The 20011-nt window shown below is 31.1% G+C and overlaps 2 protein-coding genes across 5 annotated transcripts in view; both read right to left on the bottom strand.

The window, feature by feature from the left end:
• Positions 1–20011, bottom strand: part of LOC127702263 (uncharacterized) — a 249338-nt gene that overhangs the window by 93140 nt on the left and 136187 nt on the right. The window lies entirely within an intron of this gene.
• LOC127702266 (uncharacterized) lies at positions 1348–19012 on the bottom strand. 2 transcript variants are annotated; one of them, XM_052206394.1, is made up of 7 exons: positions 18723–19012; positions 16422–16565; positions 13845–13875; positions 9200–9276; positions 7765–7789; positions 6077–6186; positions 1348–3611 (listed from the first exon to the last, which is right to left on the bottom strand). In XM_052206394.1, exons 1-7 carry the CDS (start codon positions 18781–18783, stop codon positions 3565–3567), a joined length of 495 nt encoding a protein of 164 aa, XP_052062354.1. In that variant the 5' UTR covers positions 18784–19012; the 3' UTR covers positions 1348–3564. The 2 variants fall into 2 exon arrangements, with proteins under 2 accessions (XP_052062354.1, XP_052062355.1); XM_052206395.1 differs by having other exon boundaries at positions 6077–6183.

Genomic DNA, 20011 nt, shown 5'->3' with positions numbered 1-20011 from the left:
GCTTCAAAGTTCTTATGAAAATACCTTTTCTAGAGGTGGATTGAATCAGATGAAAAAATTCAAAGAGCTTTTAGGGTACATAAATCTAAGACTTTTTGTTTTTTAATAGTTTACAACCTTTGACTTTTTACACTTTACAAAAGTATTCCCCTTTTCAAACTAAAAGACAATTTGAAAGAATTGGTGCTGCTTTGTTTCAAAAAAAAAAAAAAAAAAAAAAAGGCCAACGAAAACACAAGTATCTTGTCATTAGCATGAATAAATCGTAGTTTGTTAAAAATCACTCTGATTCAAACAAAACATTCTCTGAAACTGACAATATCAAAATGCTTGATTCCTTGATTTAACATATTTGTTACGTTTGGAGGATATGTTTTTCTACAAATAATCGGCATTACCATTGGAATCAACTGTGCCCCTTTTATTGCCTACTTGTTTCTTAATCATATGAGTCTGACTTTATAACATGTATAAGGAGCTTCTTAAAAGGAAAGAAACAAAAAAGTAAGCATCGTCCTTTAAGAATCGATATAAATCAATACTTTATGACAAAAGATATGATTTCAGCTTCCCAATTGTGAACTTTCCATTTACATGTAGCAACATTCCATCAACGCATGCATACCAAGAGCTCCCGGTGGTGAAGTTTATTTTCGACTTATGAGTTTAAATGTCCCTTTGCTATCATTCGCCTCTCTATTTGCAATAAGTAAAGTATTTGGGTAATTTTGGTATCAAATGGTAACTTAAGTACTTGGGATCATGCACTGTAAAACCCTTGTTGGAAGTTTTTTTTAATAATAAAACAAATGCATAAAATTAAAGTAGGTGGACATATTTGTCCTGTTGATAAGATCAGAAGTACTTGTTTTTGTACTACCATATTTCTGGAAACCAGTGCGGTCTAATATGTAACAAAAGGTATGTGAAAATATTTTTTTTAGCACCGGTCAGAAGAAGGTATGAAATGACTGTTGCTTTATTTTAACCCAATATATACCGGATTTGAATACTTGTAATAATTGTAGAACTTTGCAGAGAAAGAAATTGTGAAATACATTTGATGGCTGGTATGATGCACTAAAATTAATGGTTTAAATTTGTTTAAATATATTCATGTTTGGGGCCGTTGGAAGGGAGCGGTGAGGATAATGTTCCTTCTTAATTATTCCATAAACTATAAGAGCAATATAAGTTTGTGTCAAATTAATCATTTGAAAAATAACATGTATAAGCATCAATGAAAAATAAAAATGGAATACGTACATACAATAAAACCATTGTAGATACAAGAGGTATAGAGACGGTGCACAACATTTAAGAAATTAAAACAAATTGTACAAAACATATTTTTACAAACCTTTATATACAATACAGTTATTTCATTGCAAGTTACAAGGATAACTTCTATGTATTACCACAAGCTTAATACAATTTATGAAAGAAAACATTTCGAGAGATTTTGGAAATTCGCTTTAAATCGAAAGATGAAATTTTCTAAGATTTCTTTATAATAATATGCCCTTCTATCTTATCTTTCATTTGAGACTATTCCAGTAGTGTTTCTTTTATTCATAATATCGCAGCTGACAGCAACATTAATAAAACCCTTATTTATAGAAGTTTTAAAAACTTTTCAAAAATCACATTCATTAATTATATTACAATTTTACCAACAAATATATACTGTCGAACATTACAAATTAATAGTAGTTGGATAATGTATCAAATTAAGAAAATTTACCCTTATTGTAGATTGAACACGACCGAACTGGTGTTGTCCGACTTTCATTATCATTAAACAAGTTAGAAACATACAGACCAACAGTTTCTCGACGTTTCATTCAGGGTAACATGCAATATATAGATTTTGTATTTTGCAACTTTTGCGATTTTTGATTTTTTTTTTGAAATTAGAAAATTTCTTTGAAATAGATAAAGGTAACAATAAGTGATAAAACGAGAAAAGCCATACCCCTGTTCACGAAGATAATTATTTATCGAGTTTTGTTTTGTTTTTTAAAAAAAATGTCATTCATGCATTATGCACTTAACTACAAAAAAGGGATAAATTCAATAAACCCATATTTCTGCTGTAATTCAGTTTTCTCTGCAATATTCCCCTATCGATTTGCCTTTTAATAACGTACATATTTGTCTTCCTTTTAGAAAGATGCATAAATTTCGACAAATTTATTTACAGTTCGGTTACAATTTTATAAACATTGTTACAAAGTTGCATTTTTCTTAATAAATCAGATTTTATTTTTACATAAAGATAACTATTGTGAAGAGTTTTGTAAAAATTGGAAACTACATGCACATTCAGTAGATACACATTCTGGACAGTATTTAACCAAACTGCTATGCAACAATTTCAACGTTCTAGCTAGGATGGCATTTCAATCCTTTGCAGTAGTTTGCCGATGTTGAAATCTTATAAATCGATTGATAAGACAAATCAAGATATCAAACAAAACTGAAGGAATCAAAAGGAGCGAGATCGGGTTAGGCGACAAGGTAAGCGCTTCGTGCTGTGCATACATCACCCACAATGCATAAACAGTTGCATGAATAACCATCGCAAAAACATAAGATCAACAACAAACAAAAAAGTAAGCAACTACAAAACAAAAATGAACAAGAAAAAACACACCAGGTATACTGATGAAGTTTCAGTATCTGATGGAAATTCAATATCTCTGCCTTGGAATTTTTTCACATATAAAAGTTCGCAAAACAGTTAAAAGGAGTTTACGCTTTATGTGTTTTCACTCTATACCTAATACATTTCTTTATTCAGTTTGGAAAATTGAGTCCATTATAAAATGATGACGTCAGGGTTTCAAAATCTTCGTATTGCAAGACGTTCAAAAATAAACAAAATCCTCCATTTATTCCGGTATTCATTGCATGAAATATACTCTAACATTTACAAATGAACATGATTTCTGTTGGTCGATCCGACATTCTTTCGACCGGATAAAGACTGTGCACATCGTGTTAGTTTACTGTTCGGAATCTACACCAGTATGCGTATCTTAGGATGGATCCAGCAAGTCTTCGTTCAAGATAAAGATTGATCACATCATTGAGGTTAAGATAAGCATTTAATTTATTAACTTGTCCAATGATTGGAATTTGAAGTAGGGAACATGTATATCAGGTATAATTTAAATTAAAGTTGATAAATAGTTTCTCGTACATGTTTTGTTCAAAATCGAAAGTTAAGTTTTTTTCGTTCATGGCAATACTCAACAAGCATGATTTAAATATTAACGACCAGAGGGACGTCATCTTGGCGTCTTTTTTTTGTGATATCGAAATCTAATAAATTGTTTACAAGACATGATAAATATTGTTCAGTAAATTTAAGCATTGTTTATCAAAGAAAGTTAAACCAATGTTGTATAAAATATACATTTATAACAAAAGGAAAAAGGAGTACACATTTTTTTTCTTTTCGTTCAGTAGATTATAAGCATTATATGACAATGAATATTACAAAGTTCAACAGATTCAAGAAAAATGTTATGGTCTAAAATACACAATTCTATAAAACTGCTAATTCTTTATATTATCATACATCCCCTGCTTTGTATGTTCCTGGCCTGAAATATATGTTGATTCAATTATTATATCAGATCCAAATACTGTTCATTCATTTTTTAGAATTCTTCACATTGAATGTATATATATATAAAATTGCGGTTTTTATCCAACGTTGTTTTCAATTTAGACTTATTTATATTATTTCGTTTGGGCTTGTATTATATTTGCCTTCGGGTTTATATGATCCGTTCATCCTATTTCGAATCTTCAAAATTCAAGAGTCTATCCTAAATTGAGATAAATTATATGGCCTTCCAAATACCATTTCGATTCCTAACATCACTGAAGAGATACTAATTGTCGAAATCCGGATATGGTGTACAAATTTTTGCACCTGATGTGTGCGGTATACCATCTTTTCCGCAAGTTCATTGTTTTCTGTTTGGTATTAAATTAATAATAAAGATCCATTTTGTTACATCTTGTGATCCGTTTATTTTGCAATCGCCAATGACAGTCAGCAGGGTTTAAGAACATTCGTTGTTCGACCTGTTAGTCAAATGCGTTTTGTTTGAATATACTTTTCACTTTTTTTGTCTTTTGGAAAATGTTGTTTGTGCTGTATTTAGACTCCTCTACCAAGAAAGTTGTTTTGCATGCACACGTATAACAATTGCGGTTTTTATCCAACGCAATCATAGGTTTGAACGTTGTTTTTAAGTTAGACTTGTATATATATATGTATATATATATATATATATATATATATATAAACAAGTCTAATATGAAAACAACGTTCAATATATATATATATTCACATTTATGCAGTGGAATTCATTAGTTAATTTTGAATAGATTATTATATTTTCATGTATTAAGGATGTGCCACGATGCCAGTTGAAAAAGATTTGAGTTCAACTCAATATTATTAGATATTACATGAATAGGAAAACTGTGAATCTCTTTTGTGTTGTCTGCCTCGTATGATTTTAGAGTCATTCTAAAACGCTAATATAACATAAATGGACATTTGAAGGAAATTAGCAATGTCAATTTGATGATTATGATGCTATACAGTTTCCCGAGGAAATTGAATTTTGTTATAAAAAAAAGTATTGCATGCGTTTAAATGTCAATTTGGACTGGCCCAGACGTGTATCAATTTCCAAATCTGTTTTGCTATTGTTTTTTTTAAATTTAGATTATGGTTTACATGTAGGTAAATTTTTGAATAGATATTTTCGCTTCATCTGACATACATGTACAGTTCTAACCTCTATTTAGAATTGTAAGTCTTAGAATAATCTGTTGTAGAGAACTGTCGCAAACTCTTCTAGGAAAAAAAACTGTCTGAATATGCAACAGCTCTAAGACGATCATCAAATTAGGTCTCGATCATGATTGAGGATAGTTCTAATTAAAGAAAATCAGAGGGAAGTTAACTGACTTTCACTGTACGACATGTTATTGACTAAAGGAACAAAACTTAAAATCAATACAGTCTTTGACCTGTCTTTGTTAGTAAGTAGTAATTTCCGTGGATTTTTTTGAGACATGAATGCATAACCGTTCTGTGAGTTAGCCACTTCTATAATCAACATTAAGTTTTAGGTGATATTGATTTACGCAAAAAAATATAGTGGTTTAAAACTTACATTACTGAACATTAATTATTGCATTGTTCAATCATTTGTATTGAAAGATATGTGGCTAAGTATTATGTTGTTAATATATGAAAATAAATAGACAAACAATTAAAATAAATAAATAAATAAAGAAAGAAAGAAAGAAAGAAAGAAAGAAAGAAAAGAAAGAAAGAAAGAAAGAAAGAAAGAAAGAAATAATGAAAGAAGTAAAAAAAGGAATGGATAAGAAAAACAAACATAAACACCTAAAAAGGGATATCCAAACTGTTATAAACAACGGGTCTGAGTATGAACTGTCAGAAGGTGTTCTATACATTTGAATATGCACGTTAAAATAAGCTATGGAACATAGTCAATGGGTTATCTTGCGCTTACGTGATACAAATCACAACTTTACAAAAACATTGCAAATGCGTTTTTTTTTTTTTTGTATATACATGTGAAATATTTCAGTCACTTAATAAGGATGTTCTTAGGTCAGGTTAAGGAATTTTCGTCAAATGTTCGGACTCCTTGGATTTTTTCCTATTATATAGGGAAAACTTTTTTGCCCCATAACACCCCCTTTTCTTTTCATATAAGACTTCAATAGCTCATAAAAGGTCATTTACCAAAATTTAAGCAGATTCTAGATTTCTTTTTTTACAATTTGAGACCCAAATAATGTCAATGCTAAACATAAGGTAAAAGTCAGAGTCAGCTTTTTCCCTCCATTTTAAAAAAATCAAATATTTCAAAATGGAATTCCATAACCTATCAATATTTCTGGCTTATTTTGTTTAGTAACTAATGCTCTTCTGACTTATCATATCAATATCAAATTCTAGATATTTTTCTATTTCACCTAAGTACGTCCTTAAGTACAATATAAGTTTTACCGCTTTCTTGTTTGTCTCTAATATCACCACTCTTCCTGTTTTCCATAGTTTGAAATACTTCCACATCAGTTAATATTTCACATTCATCATATGTATCAGTTTCCATACTGCTTAAAAAAATATGTTTACATCATTTCAATAACTAAAGAACGAAATTAGACTAGAACAAATAATGTCAGGAAAACAGATTTAAAACAAAGGATTCATTTTCGATATCGTGGAAAGTTTTGCCTCGGTTGTAATTATAATGGAACATAATATGTCATGTTCAGATAAGAAAAATGAATTAATAAGGAGGCATTGGCAATATCAAATAGTAAGGGATTACAGGCTGATCTGAAAATATGTAAGTAGTTCACGGTAGACCAAAACAACACATATTTCCGATATCAAATAAATCCTCATTGAAGAATTTCAGAAACATGTAACTAGCTTGCTCGATGGGTATGAAAAGCCATCAAAGTGTTGTCAAACTGATAGATATTGCCTTCTGAAAAAAACCCATCCTTAATACAGAAGCTGACTTTATTTGATACGTGTCCCTATAATTTGTCTTGAACATTTTATCTGTCGAATCCATTCTTTTTTCCACGATTTTGACATCACAGAATGATGCATTATCCCAAATGTGTACTTTCCATGAGCCACGCGACAGGTAAAACATATTGAGCAGGACATACTTTCCATTCTGGATAAATTGATATCACCTCCCTCCTTTTATGTAGTGTTGCTTAGACTGTTTGTCTTGGTATGTTTATTGCCATGATTTTGTCGGTTTCTTTTAAAAATAGTGATATTTGATTTTTCCTATGGTATCTTTCCGTTTTTTTATTCTGTATATAAAAAACAATATGTAATACTGGTGGCGAATAAAGAATGAGTATGTTATGAATGGTGCCATAAATGAGCAAAGCTGTTAAAAGCGATGGTTTCCGATTTCGTCTGCAGGTTTTGATTACGTCATCATCGAAATTGTATAATAAAAAACGGGAAAACAGGCATTTTCGAAGGGATTTAGCAAACCCCGACCAATCTGAAATATAATGGAGTGCGAACGTATACACTGGTTATGATAAATGGTGATATGAATTCCAACAAGCATACAGTAAGACGGGACGACAGTTTATGTTTTGATCAAACCCTTTGGAAATGAACGTATTTAATTCATAATGATAAACACTGCCATCGGCCAAGTGCTATCAAGGAATGGAGAGGGCAAAATCAAATACCGCAACTTAGCTTGTTTGTACAATCTTAACATTTTTTGTAAATAACGTTTCTGACTTATGTTATACGTATCTTAACTTGCTTGTTCATCCTTTACTGCCAAACATCTTTATTTGATTCCCAACAGCTTTTTTTTTAGCGACGAACGTTAGTGAATCATACAAAGTTATAAACTTTGTAGATGTGAAATAACAGGTTGAGTATACACAAATGTATTGAATAATTAATTAATGAATAAATTTATTAATTATTTTCCTTCTTTCTTTATTCATTTATTATATAATTCACGTATGTATTATCTACATCTAATAATTTTTTTTTATTAATGTGTTTATTATTAACTATATGATTTATGTATGTTTGTTTTTTAATTAAACTCGTATGCAATAGTTTATTTTACGACGTTGTCACCAAGATTAAACAAATGCACGTTTTGCATATCCTAAGATTTTTATATATACCTGTCCGCCTGAACAGCTGTTGATTCTGGAAAATAAGAAACGTGTAATACACATTGTATAGTCGTTCTTGTGTCTAACAGTATTACGTTTATCTTGTGTCCTAAAAAACATTGCTTTCATTTTAAACTTTCATACTCGGACACGACTATGGGAAAAAGAATTAACCCGTACTAATGACTTTTTTATAATTAAGTTCATCAGTCCGCTATTTTCAGATTCCAAATCAATGGCAATGACAACCCAATAATTTTAAAAGTAACATGATGGCTGTCGAATGTAGATCAGTTACTACTGACCCTTCCAGACCACCTGTGTTTATTCAATGTGTTTAGTTTGGTAAGTGTTGCACAGTCGTTTACATTTATGTAATGTTTTGTACCTGTTGTTTCGTCCTTCCGTCGTATTTATTTTTGGTGTTGACTGTCTGTATTTGACAACAGTTGTGATTGTCTCCTTGGCATTTTGTGTGTCTGATTTCGGATCTTTCCATGTTTTATCTACAGCCGTAATTTTGTTGGCAGACGAAGCTGGACAATGAAGCATGATGCATAGATAATCAACAATATTTGATTGGCAAGACAATGTCCTATCCAAACTTTTCGATTGGATAGGTTAAAACCAACAGTTCAATAAAGACATATGAGTACAGATTTTCTTGTGAGCCTGTTTTGCACATTGCAAAGTTTTCCTCGCTGTCAACGGGCATATGATCTCATCAGTTTACTTACTCTTAATAATATATTTAAATTTTTATAATGAAATATATTTACGTCCTGCATATAGATGTAGAAAATTTTCAACTAAGTAATAGTAACTTGAAGTTACTCTTCGACATAGTGTGTATTCTTTACTTACATTTATTACCAAAATTTACTTTTTCTTCATGTAATAAACTGATTATCTATCACTTGTTTAGTTTGTTAACAACTTTTCAGTTTTATTGCGTTAGTTTACAAATACTTGTGGTAAAAAGAGGTTTTTAACAATGCATAACTAGTGTGCAAAAGTCATGTTTGACCACTGTAGAATTTCACAATTATTTTGATTTAAATGCATTTGTTTCCTTGGGAATGTAAAACAATTTTTGAATTTGCAGAAACGGGATGATCTTTGAACTAGATTGTGAATTTGTTTCCCCTAAATAGTTTAGTGCGGTCATATGCAAATCATCCTTGCAACAGCATGATCCGAATATTGCCCTTGTGCTGTGTCTATCAAAATAATATTTAAATAGTTGAAATGTACCATAACGAAAAAAGGCAACACAAAACATATGGTAGATATTCAGCATAAAAAGAAATACATGTACGATTGTTTTAATTTTAAAACCGAACTTGCCTGAAATATAATTTGATAACTAATATCGTTTTATAGTTTTTGCAACAAACGAAATGATAATCTCAAATTTGATGTTTTTTTAAGAGTACGCACGTACCTGTAGGAGACTGCAACGTCGAGTATGCATCTGTAAACGTCGGATTGCTTCTCTGTATAGCTGTATATTCATCAGACCTACATATAGATTCCGATAAACTTTTAGTACTTGAAAGTTTTAAGATAAATTACAACCCAGTCTCTTTCCATATCTGTTAAATAATGCACAAAAGATGATTTTTCATAAGATCGTTTTTTCAAAGTGTTATCTGTGACATTACATCCCAGCTCCTTTGTTCTACCAGGGGTGATCTGAGCCGGATCACCCCTACCAGATCACCTTAGCTTGAGTTTCTTTGTTCTGCATGCTTTCCTTTGTTCTGAACCATTTTGGCGGGAATGTCAAATTTATACTAAAACTTAGACATATTTATACGGAAAAGACTAACTATCAAAATTTATGTTGAAAAATGCAGTGTCTATGCTGGGAATCGAACTCATGACCTTTAGCATATTAACACACGAGTCATACCCCTACACCAGCACGACTGGATACAAATCAATGTTAATTTAACATATTTAAGCATTGTGTCCGGGGCTCAATAAGGGTATATACCATATAGTAATATTTAAAGTATATAATAATGATTGTGTGGCGTTCTTAACTAGGTTTTATGAAGTGTAAATGTTTTTTTTATCTAATCTAGAACAGCTGGGATGTAAATAGTTATCCTATTTGGACTTGGTGTGTCAGTGTTAAATCACCTTCTGGCCTCCGGCCATCGGGATGTTCTTACACTGACACACCGCGTCCTCATGGGATAACTATTACTTAAAGATATGAACATAATGTTCATAATGTTTTGTAACTTTTTAGACGGTATCGTACAAAAATCAATACATATATATTCAATAACGCCCGGTAGGTAAATAATTGCTTAGCTGCTATATACGTACAAAATTGCATAAGTTTTACAAAATTTACATAACACTGTGTGATTACGTATTGTTGTGGAACTTCTTTCAAAGAGACTCTCAGTTAAGGAGTTAAATATCCCCACCTTAATAAAAGATACGGCAATATGTTCGACAAACAGGGACCTTATTGTGTCTCAATTCTGCTTTGATTGGTGGTTAAAAGTCAACAGCAATTGAGTTAAATCAGCTTCGAATATTCGTCATTTTGCGGGACTACCACTTTTTTCATCTGTGTGATGGAATGATTCACGAAATCAATTGAATCTTATGAATACAATAATTCTTTTCAAATTTAATATATACATCACACTTTTTTTTAAAGGAAACGCATGCTGTGTGTTTGTTTATTCTACATTAGCTAGAGGTATAGGGGAAGGGTTGAGATCTCACAAAACATGTTTAACCCCGCCGCATTTTTGCACCTGTCCCAAGTCAGGGGCCTCTGTCCTTTATTAGTCTTGTATGTTTTTAAAATTTAGTTCATTTATATGTTTTGGAGTTAAGTGTTACGTCCATTTTCACTGAACTAGTACATATTTGTGTTTAGGGGCCAGCTGATTCGCGCCTCCGGGTGCGTGATGTTATCGCTGTGTTGAAGACCCATTGGTTGCCTTCGGCTTTTTCTGCTCTTTGGTCGGGTTGTTGTCTCTTTGACACATTTCACATTTCCATTCTCAATTTCATGCATCCTCAAAAATAATGTGGTTGATTTGAATGCAGAATAATAGTTCTTGGTTGATCAATATTTGCATGCCTATTATAATTGCCTTTTGGATGCCAGGTTCATTGTTGGTATCATTTTAAAGGGATACCAATAAACATTGTCATTGAAATTCTAGTATATTGAAGCGTTGACAGTTGCCCTTAATTTCTGAAAATAGGTTGATTTCCTATTTTTCGTTTAGATAAAACATAATTTTGTTTCAAGATCAGGTAGAACTTAATTGCCCAATTATTAAATAAATTGCAAGACTGGCATTTAATAACCGGATTTATAAGACCAAATCGTTCTTTGCATTATCTTAAGGTACCAGAAATTAATCAATTTATTTTTAATAACTCATGCTGGGCAACAATTTTCTAAGTAAGTTTTAAACTGAAAGGTACATGGATACGGACCAAAATGAGGTCGCATTATTGTATTTACGATATACAGAAAGCCTTCCGTAAAACTCCCGTTTTTCCTCATCAAGAATATGTAATTTCAATTTCTCTGAGATTATTTGGTGCATTAAACATTTTGCAGTTAACAAGTCATATAAGTAACTAATTTAAAACCTAAACAACTAGAATGTAAAGATATCTATTAAGATATCTTACATGGGGAACGGCAAAATAATACTAATTCAAGCATACTTTTAAATAAGAAAGAAAAAAATAATGTTTAAACTTTTTAAGATAGTTTAACGACAACTCCATCTTTTTGTTTATATTGAAAAAAGAGATGGAAAAGTACAGACAAAAAGTTCACTACACTTAAAAATAGTTTTAACCCCGAAATTACCTCTATATATTTCCAACTCAAATCAATTACTGTGTAACAGTTATAATACTTATCGCTCCATAGTCAGTCAGTGGCGTTTTTTTTTTCTGTGGGTTCGAATCCCGTCAAAATCAAATAATTACCACATAGTTCAATTAATAAGGAAATAAAAATCCAGTGAATATCCTGGAAATTTCACTTTTCAACCATCATGATTGTCTTTTTTCATATGTATCTGCGTCTGTTTATTTATTCAGACTTTGATTGATTGGATCAGCATTCTCGGTAATTCATGCATAGCGGGATACGCTTATCCCGTCGACATATCCAGTCTCGATTCTTTTACAGTTCATTCAATTCCCAAAGTATCTGTGTTTTTTTTACCTTGACGTGTATTTTTTATTTATGAGAGTGAACATCAATTAACTGCTGTAACCTCTCATTTACATAATAGCCTTTCATTTCTTAGAGTTAATTAGTATTATATTACTGATGTCACTTAAAACCAAAGTATTACTTGTGATAAATTATTTTATTACAAAAAGTCTAGGTTAGTCTATGAAAAGGTATATACTATGAAATTTAGAGAGAGGGGCTTGCCCAGAGCTCTAAATTTCTTAATTTATACCTTTTCATAGACTATCCAATTTAGCACATATTTACAACTTGAGTAATCTTTTAATTGGTCTACTGGTAGTTTATTTTTGCTACTTGTATCACAGGTGTTTGTAAAACGGAGCTGATTAACGATGTTTTGTAAATCTACTCACTAGTATCATTGTAAAATATTTGATTTCAAAAGGCCCTTGACTCCAGAATAAAAAGATGGTAGCTGATGGTGTCAGTTTGTTTATTGATAGAAAGCGGTGTTTTACTAGACATGTACTTCTTTACATGGTAAGAAGAAAAAATAAATTGACGAAAAGCAGGCAAAACATTTTTGCAATTGCACAGTAAAACTAAATATATAATAAATTTGAAATATATAGATAGTATGCAGTGACGGATCCAGGGGATAGGGGCTCCGGGGATTGTAAAACCCACTATTGTGGACGATCGATGCTTTTGAATGGGGACATATGGTTGGAATTTCCCTTTATCCTAGGTTCGAATACCTCTTTTAAAAATAGTTGGTTCCGCCCCTGGTATGTCCCGATAGATAGTCTAGCGGATAGTCATTAAAAAGCAACTACCAATAGATCAAAGATACCAGGATTTATGTTTTTTTTTATTTCAAAGTAAAAACTAAACGATTTATCAGAACAAGTATATATATATTAAGATCCATTTTGTACTGGTGATCAATTTATTTGGCAATCGCCAATGGCAGTCAGCAGGGTTTAAGAACATCCGTTGTTCGACCTGTTATTCAAATGCGTTTTGTTAAAATATACTTTTTCACTATTTTGGTCTTTTGGAAAATGTTGTTTGTGCTGTATTTAGACCCCTCTACCTAGAAATTTGTTTTACATGCACACGTATAAAAATTGCGGTTTTTATCCAACGCAATCATAAGTTTGAACGTTGTTTTCAATTTAGACTTAATCTTCATCAAACGGCTTTTCAATTCAAGACATCGTCCTAAACATGCATGATATGTTTGCCACTGGACATTAATCATCCAATAATCAATCAATCAATTCATGACGATATAGATCCAGTTGCCTTAATTTCCTTTCACAAGGTTTCATAGTACACACTTTTTATTGTGTACAAAGTAATTGCATGGATAAATTATCACAATTTTAAGATGTCGTTGTACTTTAATCAAGGTATAAAGAACCATATGTGTTACTCTTTATTTATACGAAAGAAACTTGCAATCGTCAATAACATTTTTTAGATCCAAAGACTTTAATAGCAGGATATTTAAAAATGAATGTGAAAACTAATTACAAACTATTGAATTTAATTTGGAACACAGCATTTTATTTCAAAATAGCCAGTGGCAATTTTTGTTTTAATATCTTACGATACAATGAAATCTTACCCTTGTGGTAATTCATGCGTAGTTTCTTAGTACATGTGAAAAGTATGTACTATGAAAATTAGGAGGCAAATTCAGGCAATTTGATTGGACGAGAAGTTGTAAGTATGTGCTAATGATTGATTTGAACACATTTTGAAAGAAGGTTATGTAATTTTTTAACAAATAAATTGAACTTAGTGTTTGTTTCTACTGTATTTTGAGGTGTCGAATTATAAACATGGATAAAATATACTATATTTTGTTCGTAGTACATACTTAGTAGAATTTACATTCGTTGGGTTCGAACCTGAAAATATAAAAGAATCAATTAATACAAACCACTTTAATCTTCGCTTTTACATGTTTTATAAGATACCTGAAAATAACAAGCAAATGATAAAAACCAAAAACAGAAACTATAAACTCTAAAACCCCGGAAGGACAAACAGGTTTTTCCTCAAATTGTCGTTTTTCATGAGAGGTAAAATATAATGTTAAACGTAACAGAATGTGATACAATTTAAATGTACTTCAATTATAAACGAATGACTATAAAGGTAGACGGTAATCTAAAACAGACACTAGAATCCAATTCAGATCTGTTCAGACTATGATCAGAATGTTCATGATCAATAGTTTTTATTTACCTGTTCACAACTACGTCATATTGAATTGTCTAAACACCTACTGAATAGTACTTAATTGACTGCAACCGAATTTCCCGGAGTGGATATGACTGGAAATTTGACAGAAAGACTGAGCATGACTGAATAATTTATTGTTTATTTATCAAACTGTTACGTATATGGTTAAAGTTGGCCATATTGAACAATTATGTAGATTGATACATATAATAAATGACCAGAATAATCATAATCCTTAATACATTTGCAGTCAACGAAGGACATCATGTACTAGTTTGCGATTTTGTCTTAAAGTTGGACGGACATCAACAGTTCTTCAAACAGAAAAAAAAAGAACAATGTATAAATGGTACCAAGATAAGCGGCTGCAAATACAACATTATTACTAACACCAATTAAAATAATTTATGCCATCATGAGTCAATTAAGATATGGGCTAAATGTCAACGAGACAGCAACTCTCCGACAAATATTAACATTAAATCCAGAGGTCAACATAAAGTCTTGAAAACAGACCGGTGTCCTACAATATGTCTAGCGCTTATGGTCTCGAGTCCATATAGATCTGTAAACTTTAAATACATCACCGTACAACCAAGATACCAACGAGCTTTGCAATTAATTTAATATACACAAATAGGACAAACTCTTTCAAATTGGTATTTTGATCATTTAGGTGTACTTATCTGCGGATTATACTTGGTTTCGCTGTATCAAATAATTAGAATATTTGCATAAATTTTAATGCCCTAACCAATCCCCGTGGTTGTGTTTTGATATCCTGCAAGTTTAAAGAAAAACAACATCGAAAACTACTTTTCCGTTGAGTACGCAAAATTACAAGATTAAGAGCATAGACTGGTCGACTGTTAATCATAATAATGTGAGCCATAATGATGACGCACGTGTTTTAAAAATACTACTTTCGTCCTGAATATATATGTGTAATTTTCGCCGGACATAACAGATTTTAATGAGCAAAAGAATATATACATATGTCATGTATTCAGTAAACTGTCATAATTGTGATGCCCGAAATGATACTTCAAAAGAAACGGTACCATAAATTTTGTAATTGCTTCATTTAATCCTTGGAATAGAAATTTCAATCTTTTGTTAATTTCCACATAGTATATTACATATGCGGTGATATACAAAATAAATAAATCATCTATCGTAGTATGGGGAACTCAAACCGTTGAAAATAGAAATCAAAATTGATCTGGATAAGGTGAATATCGTTTCTTGTCGGAAAGTGTTCACCGCCTAAAAATAATAAAGCCCTTCCCCAACAGTTCCAGCATTTGAACAGTTGCTCCAAAAGAAATAAATAATAATAAATGCTAGAAAATAATTGAAAATAATCTCAGTCCACCAGATATATACATCTGCATACCAAATTATTGTAAACATTTTGCACAAAAATATTCGCAAAACATTATGACAGTTGTATTAAGTAATCTTCCACTTTATTTTAACGTTGGTGGATAGTGGTTTCTTTGGCAATCATACCACATCTCGTTACCTTTGTATTAAGTAAAATAAAATGTAATTTTCATAAAATACATTTTGAGCAAATTTCTAAAAAATTATAGAAGTCATGGCTTTTAACTGAATATTCTTTCAAGTAGAGAGCACATACCAACTAATCTCTTGTAAAATTATAAGATTGAATGTTTTGCTATCAATTTGATTTAAGCAACAATTGAACTATTGTGTGCCTATAATTAGCAACGACAAATATCACACCAATGGCGTAATATTAAATTGTTGAAAAGTTAAGATGCGAATATTAGTTAAATAGGAAAAATTTAGTATTATGGCATTATTCAATGTTATTGGTTATGATCAAATAATTGTTTTGTTTGATACACAAGACTTTATTGACATTTTAAACTTTTTGAGACAAGGATGAAAAGTAAAATGTGCAGAATGTCCTAATTTAGGTTGCTGATTGTTACTAGTTCTCGTGTTTAGCGAATAGTTTTAAATACTATTTTATATGCTAGGAGTCATCCCGTCTCTAAAGTCAGAATGAAAATAAACTCCTATTTTCCTAAACATAATTTGACGAAACGTTCATTGATAACGACATTTTTCTTACAATGACGTTATACCTCCATATGCCTGGATATGACACGGCAGGTCACATATGTGTTGTTATCTCATTCCTGTAAACATTTCATCTTTTAATATTTTTGTTACATACCACTTTTGTTGCCTTTGTTTCTTCTGATGATAAAAACTATAAGAATGATGAAAACTGCAAATAGAACCGGATAACCACAGGCGAGAACAATTGATAGCGCAGAAATTGAAGTTGATTTTGACGTTGATTTTTCAGTGAGTTCAACTGAAATATATATATAAAAAAAGAGGGGATTACAAAATACAAATATTACCGTTATTATAATTGTATTTTATGTTCCAACCATTCAACTTTTGTAAAAGGCATAGTTTTGTTTTCGAAACAAACAACATTATTTTTAAAATCAAATTTAATAAAAAAAAAAAAACAATTCTCAATAACATACATGAAAAGTTCATGCTTTTTGTTTTAACTTATTTCCGATTGAAATATACAAATTTTTCTTTCCCTTAGGAAACAAATAAAATTTTCTTACAAAACATAGAAACAGACAATTTATAGCAAACATATTCGTCAGAATCCATTTTCTTTAAGTAGAGAAAATTAAACCGAAGACATTTATCGGAATCACTAGAATGTTTGATTACCTGTCGACAAATGGGCGCTACTGTGGCAGCAATTCATATGTATCAAAAAATTCTTTGAATAAACATGCATTTAGAAACAATATACTATAAGAAAATAATATGATGCTGTTTTTATAATATCAGTGTTACATGAAGCAATTCAACTACATTATATAAAACAATACGAATATGTTCCATGATTGTTAACATGTTAAAAATACAACTACAATGTATCCACCAGTGACCATGATTTATTAAAAAAAAAAAGAAACAAAAATGGCAGACCATGACCAACAACAACCACTAGGTTTTTGACGAGGGATAGAAATATACAAAATGTTGCGGGGTTGAACGTGTGAAAGAGTTAACACAATCTGGAGCAGTGGTATAACAGTAAATCCTAATGGTTAAACATTGTTCAAGAGGCTTGCATCATCAAATCGCAAAAAACAAAATAAAAGACAAGAGAAGAGAAGAGAAAAGAAGAGAAGAGAAGAGAAGACACAAAGGTCCGATCTAAGAATTCTATCAGCTAATGAAACAATGTCAACTAATAAATAAACCATGTTTTCTGGACTTATTGTATATGGGTATCAGTACAGATTTATTCTTATATAGGAAAAATGCTTTTTGTTCAAAGAGCAAAATTATATAAATATTAGCATTTTACGTAATTCTCATTACATGATGTACACAAATTACACAGAAAAATGTAATTCAAAATAAAACAGTTGTGTCATTTAAGATTTTGATATGTATGTATCAGTAAATATCGATTGTCTAGATGTCTTTTTTGTTTTGATTATATGACTTTTTGGTTTGTTGTACCATACTCTTTTACTTATAATTTGTGTTTAATAATGCATAGTGATTATAAACAATAAAAGAGCAGCAAAGCAACAACTTATAAAAACAAAGAAGAACGTAAATAGATACATTATTTAATCCCTGAAAATGAATAAAAGATTTAATTTATTCAAGCCTTTAAAATTATATTCTTCTTTAATAAGAATCCAAAGCTTTAATTTGAAAACTTGCAGTAACGTTAATTGTTATGTTACTATGACGTCATTAACATGCAGAATTTTACTTATATCATTTCAATAATAGGCTTTTGTCAAACTATATATGATAAAGAGCTATTTGGCAAAACTTTAAGAATTTTTGGTCCTCAACGCTCTTCAACTTTATTTGGCCTTTTTGAACTTTTTTTATTCGAGCGTCACTGATGAGTCTTTTGTAGACGAAACGCGCGTCTGCCGCAAATACAAAATTTCAATCCTGGTATCTATGATGAGTTTATTTACCCCCAAAAACATTTTACTTACATTTATATTTTTTAAATAATTTGTGTACCAATATATCTGTAATTTCTATTTTCTTCCTCTATGCTAAATATTAAAGTCAAGATCACAATATCAGACTATGTTGGCAGTTTCTGGTTTGTGCATTAGATGTATGTAGTTTAAAGCATGTTGGCAGTTTCTGATTTGTGCATTATATGTATGTAGTTTTATGCGATAACACCAATATGTAAGACAAAATTCAAAAATTGATGTCAGACAATGACTTATGAGCATCAGTAGAATGTCATTCGATAGATTTATAATATTTTTTTTAATTTTCAAATGCAAGGAGGATAACAGTGGCCTCATCAAACAATCTCCTTTAACAAATTGAAAAAAAAAAACAAAACCAAACAATGAATAAAAGAACAAAAACGGAAGAACGCGAATTGCAAACTGGAGAAATACCTGAGTGAAACAAAAAGTATCAATCATATTGCTGAACTAACCTTTTGTTTTGAATTCCAGAGATGCATTCCTGTGTCCATGGATGTTTGTTGACAAAACCATTACTTGATATCGCGTGTCTGGTTTAAGCTGGTCCAATTTGTAGTATTCCGTACACCCCGTTCTACTTTCATTAGTATGCACATCATTTGCGTCCAATTTGTCATCATCTGTAGTTTTAAAATGAACGGAAAAAGTTTGATGGTGGCCGCCATTGAATCCAGCAATCCAGGATAAAATTACTGACCTGTCTGTGATTAATCCGACACTAAAATACTGTGGTGCTTCTGGCATATCTGAAATAAAAGCAAAACATTTTTTTCGTTGGATTCATCTTACGGAAATATACATCATCTGTACTCATTTACGTTATTCACAACCGTTAATTCAAAATATCAAAATGATTCTTTTGATTTGAAAAAAAGATGTATGAATGAAAATACATAACTCCTATGCAGATTTAAATAATGGGAAAGTGACAGCTGTTAATTGTGTAAATTGCTTATTTCGTTTAGAAACATCAAAGCATGTTCAGTAGTTAGGACATGTGGACAAAATGCGGTGATGATAGGAAATACAAGCCCAGGAAAAAAATAGCAAATATGCTCATTAGAATCTTAAAACATGTTGCCAAAAATACTTTCATCCATGTCAAAAGGCACTGGATATCATTCATGAAGGGAAAATATAAACATCAATAAATGAAGATGATGGAATGCCGTGAATGAGACAATAAGAATAAGGATTAGCCTAGGTCTGCAACCAAACAAAAGTTTCTATAACCATACGCTAAGCGTTCAAAATGCATTTAGACTTAATAAAATAGAGAATGGAAATAGGGAATGTGTCAAAGAGACAACAACCCGAACAAAGAGTAAAAAGCAGCCGAAGGCCACCAATGGGTCTTCAACACAGCGACAAAATCCTGCACCCAGAGGCGGACTTTAGCCGGCCCCTAAAGTTATTTAGCATATTTTTAACAATTTTTTTAAATTTTTTAAATTTCTTCTGGTTTGTCAATCTCCTTGGGGGGGGGGGTAGGCCCTTACCTTGATGTGTGATAGGAAGAAACTCTATAATATGTAACATTTTCCTGCTTCATGATATGTGAAACGGTCGAGATTGTAGGATAAAATATATGACAAGGTTGCTGATTGAACCAAAAGTATCTAAATGAAACTGATGCGATTAAAACTACAGTCATAAATGCTTCAGTAGTTTGTCAAATCTTAAAAATCTTCATGACATAGCGTAAGACTTAGTATGATAGATATAAGTTTTTTTTTCAAAA

Source organism: Mytilus californianus, unplaced genomic scaffold (genome assembly GCF_021869535.1).
Source record: "Mytilus californianus isolate M0D057914Y unplaced genomic scaffold, xbMytCali1.0.p SCAF_5, whole genome shotgun sequence".
Taxonomy (NCBI): Eukaryota; Metazoa; Mollusca; class Bivalvia; order Mytilida; family Mytilidae; genus Mytilus; species Mytilus californianus.
This window is presented reverse-complemented; position numbering and strand designations above follow the sequence as displayed.